This window comes from Choristoneura fumiferana, chromosome 4, assembly GCF_025370935.1.
Source record: "Choristoneura fumiferana chromosome 4, NRCan_CFum_1, whole genome shotgun sequence".
NCBI classification, from domain to species: domain Eukaryota; kingdom Metazoa; phylum Arthropoda; class Insecta; order Lepidoptera; family Tortricidae; genus Choristoneura; species Choristoneura fumiferana.
In genome coordinates this window covers 7027412-7028762 of record NC_133475.1, presented here as the reverse complement: position 1 = coordinate 7028762, position 1351 = coordinate 7027412, and the positions used below count along the sequence as shown (strand labels likewise).

The following is a 1351-nucleotide window of genomic DNA, read 5'->3' as shown; positions in this document are numbered from 1 at the left end:
ACTGCGCCAACAATATGTATATAAGAATGAACCAAATATACAAACCTTGGGGTTCCCTTATGCATAGTAGCAACAGGTGGTATATGTAAATCAATATCTCTGAAAGCGTAAACATCTTCCGCTTTTATTTCAATGTCGTCAATGTCGACGGCTGGCGCGAGTGGGACGGCTGGCGGCTGCGATGTGCTTGCTGGAAAGAGATGCATATATTAGTATCTTTTACAATAGGTCAGTAAGAACCATCACAGGTTTACAAACTTTTTAATACAAATTATATCAAAATCAAAACTGAAATTCGGTTTCGGTTTTACATACTAATCTCGGTCGGACACCAGAAATAACTTAAAAGAAGGTTGCCGTTCCAGACTAACTCAACCACAGAATTATGGCTCTGTTATACCACTCGACATAGTTTAACTGTGGATGATAATGAGGTGCTAAGACTATGGTTACAGATACAGTGCATAATGTATTAAATTTGAGTTATTTTCAGAGACAGTACCTTTCCGCTGCTGCTCTATTTGCACCAACTGTTCTATCTGCACCAGCTGACTCTTGATGTGCTCTATGGCGGCGTGCTTGTTGTCATGAGGGCTGGTGGAGCCAGACTTCTCTAGCAGCATCGACAGCGTCGGAGCGCCCGCTGAGGGCGATATCGTTTCTGGGGAGAAAAAAGATTTAACCTCCTAAGGCCCAGCATACAAATATTTGAAAAATTGTCAAAGCAATTTGAATCTTATTTGGAGAATAAAGTCGAAGTGACGTGGAGTAAAACCATAAAGAAATAAAAAAAAATAATTAAAACAACGTCCTCCTAAAAAAATATTAAAACACGAGAAAAGGATCGTAGAAATCTGTGTTACTCCAAATTTAACGCGAGCGAAGCACAGTTACAGAGAAATTGGTAGATACAAAGACGAACTTATCCCAAGTAAAGGATCTCTTCCAGCTAACCTAGTAGTAGTAATAGTATTACACCAGTATTTACATTGTATGACACGTTCGGACATGTTCCACTTACCAACTACAGTAGCGGGGTGCGGCATATGCTGCGGGGTAGTCACGACAGGAGACGACTTAAGCAGCGACGTAAGCAGCGGCGACGATGGCGGCGGCGGGGTAGCTACAAAAAACATGCCATTTCATGATGAATATAATACAGTTCAATGACAATGACACTTCACTTAAGGCCACATAATAAAAAAAATAGAAACAAGTAAAAAATAGCCACTCATGTTAATCAAAATTGAATTGTAACGAATGTACAGCTACAAACCATTAACGAACCATTCAGTCATTATAGAGGACATTTTCTACATTTGCGGTTTTTCGATGTACATTCAAACAGCCA

The 1351-nt window shown here is 39.9% G+C and overlaps 1 protein-coding gene across 1 annotated transcript in view; it reads right to left on the bottom strand.

The window, feature by feature from the left end:
- Window positions 1–1298, bottom strand: part of LOC141427162 (uncharacterized) — a 2167-nt gene extending 869 nt beyond the window's left edge. Inside the window, exons 1-4 of the mRNA XM_074086397.1 lie at window positions 1277–1298; window positions 1022–1123; window positions 503–661; window positions 46–190 (exon numbers count right to left, since the gene is read on the bottom strand). Coding sequence (XP_073942498.1) covers window positions 46–190; window positions 503–661; window positions 1022–1123; window positions 1277–1298 — 428 coding nt within the window. The remainder of the gene's footprint in view (window positions 1–45; window positions 191–502; window positions 662–1021; window positions 1124–1276) is intronic.
- Window positions 1299–1351: the final 53 nt, after the last annotated feature.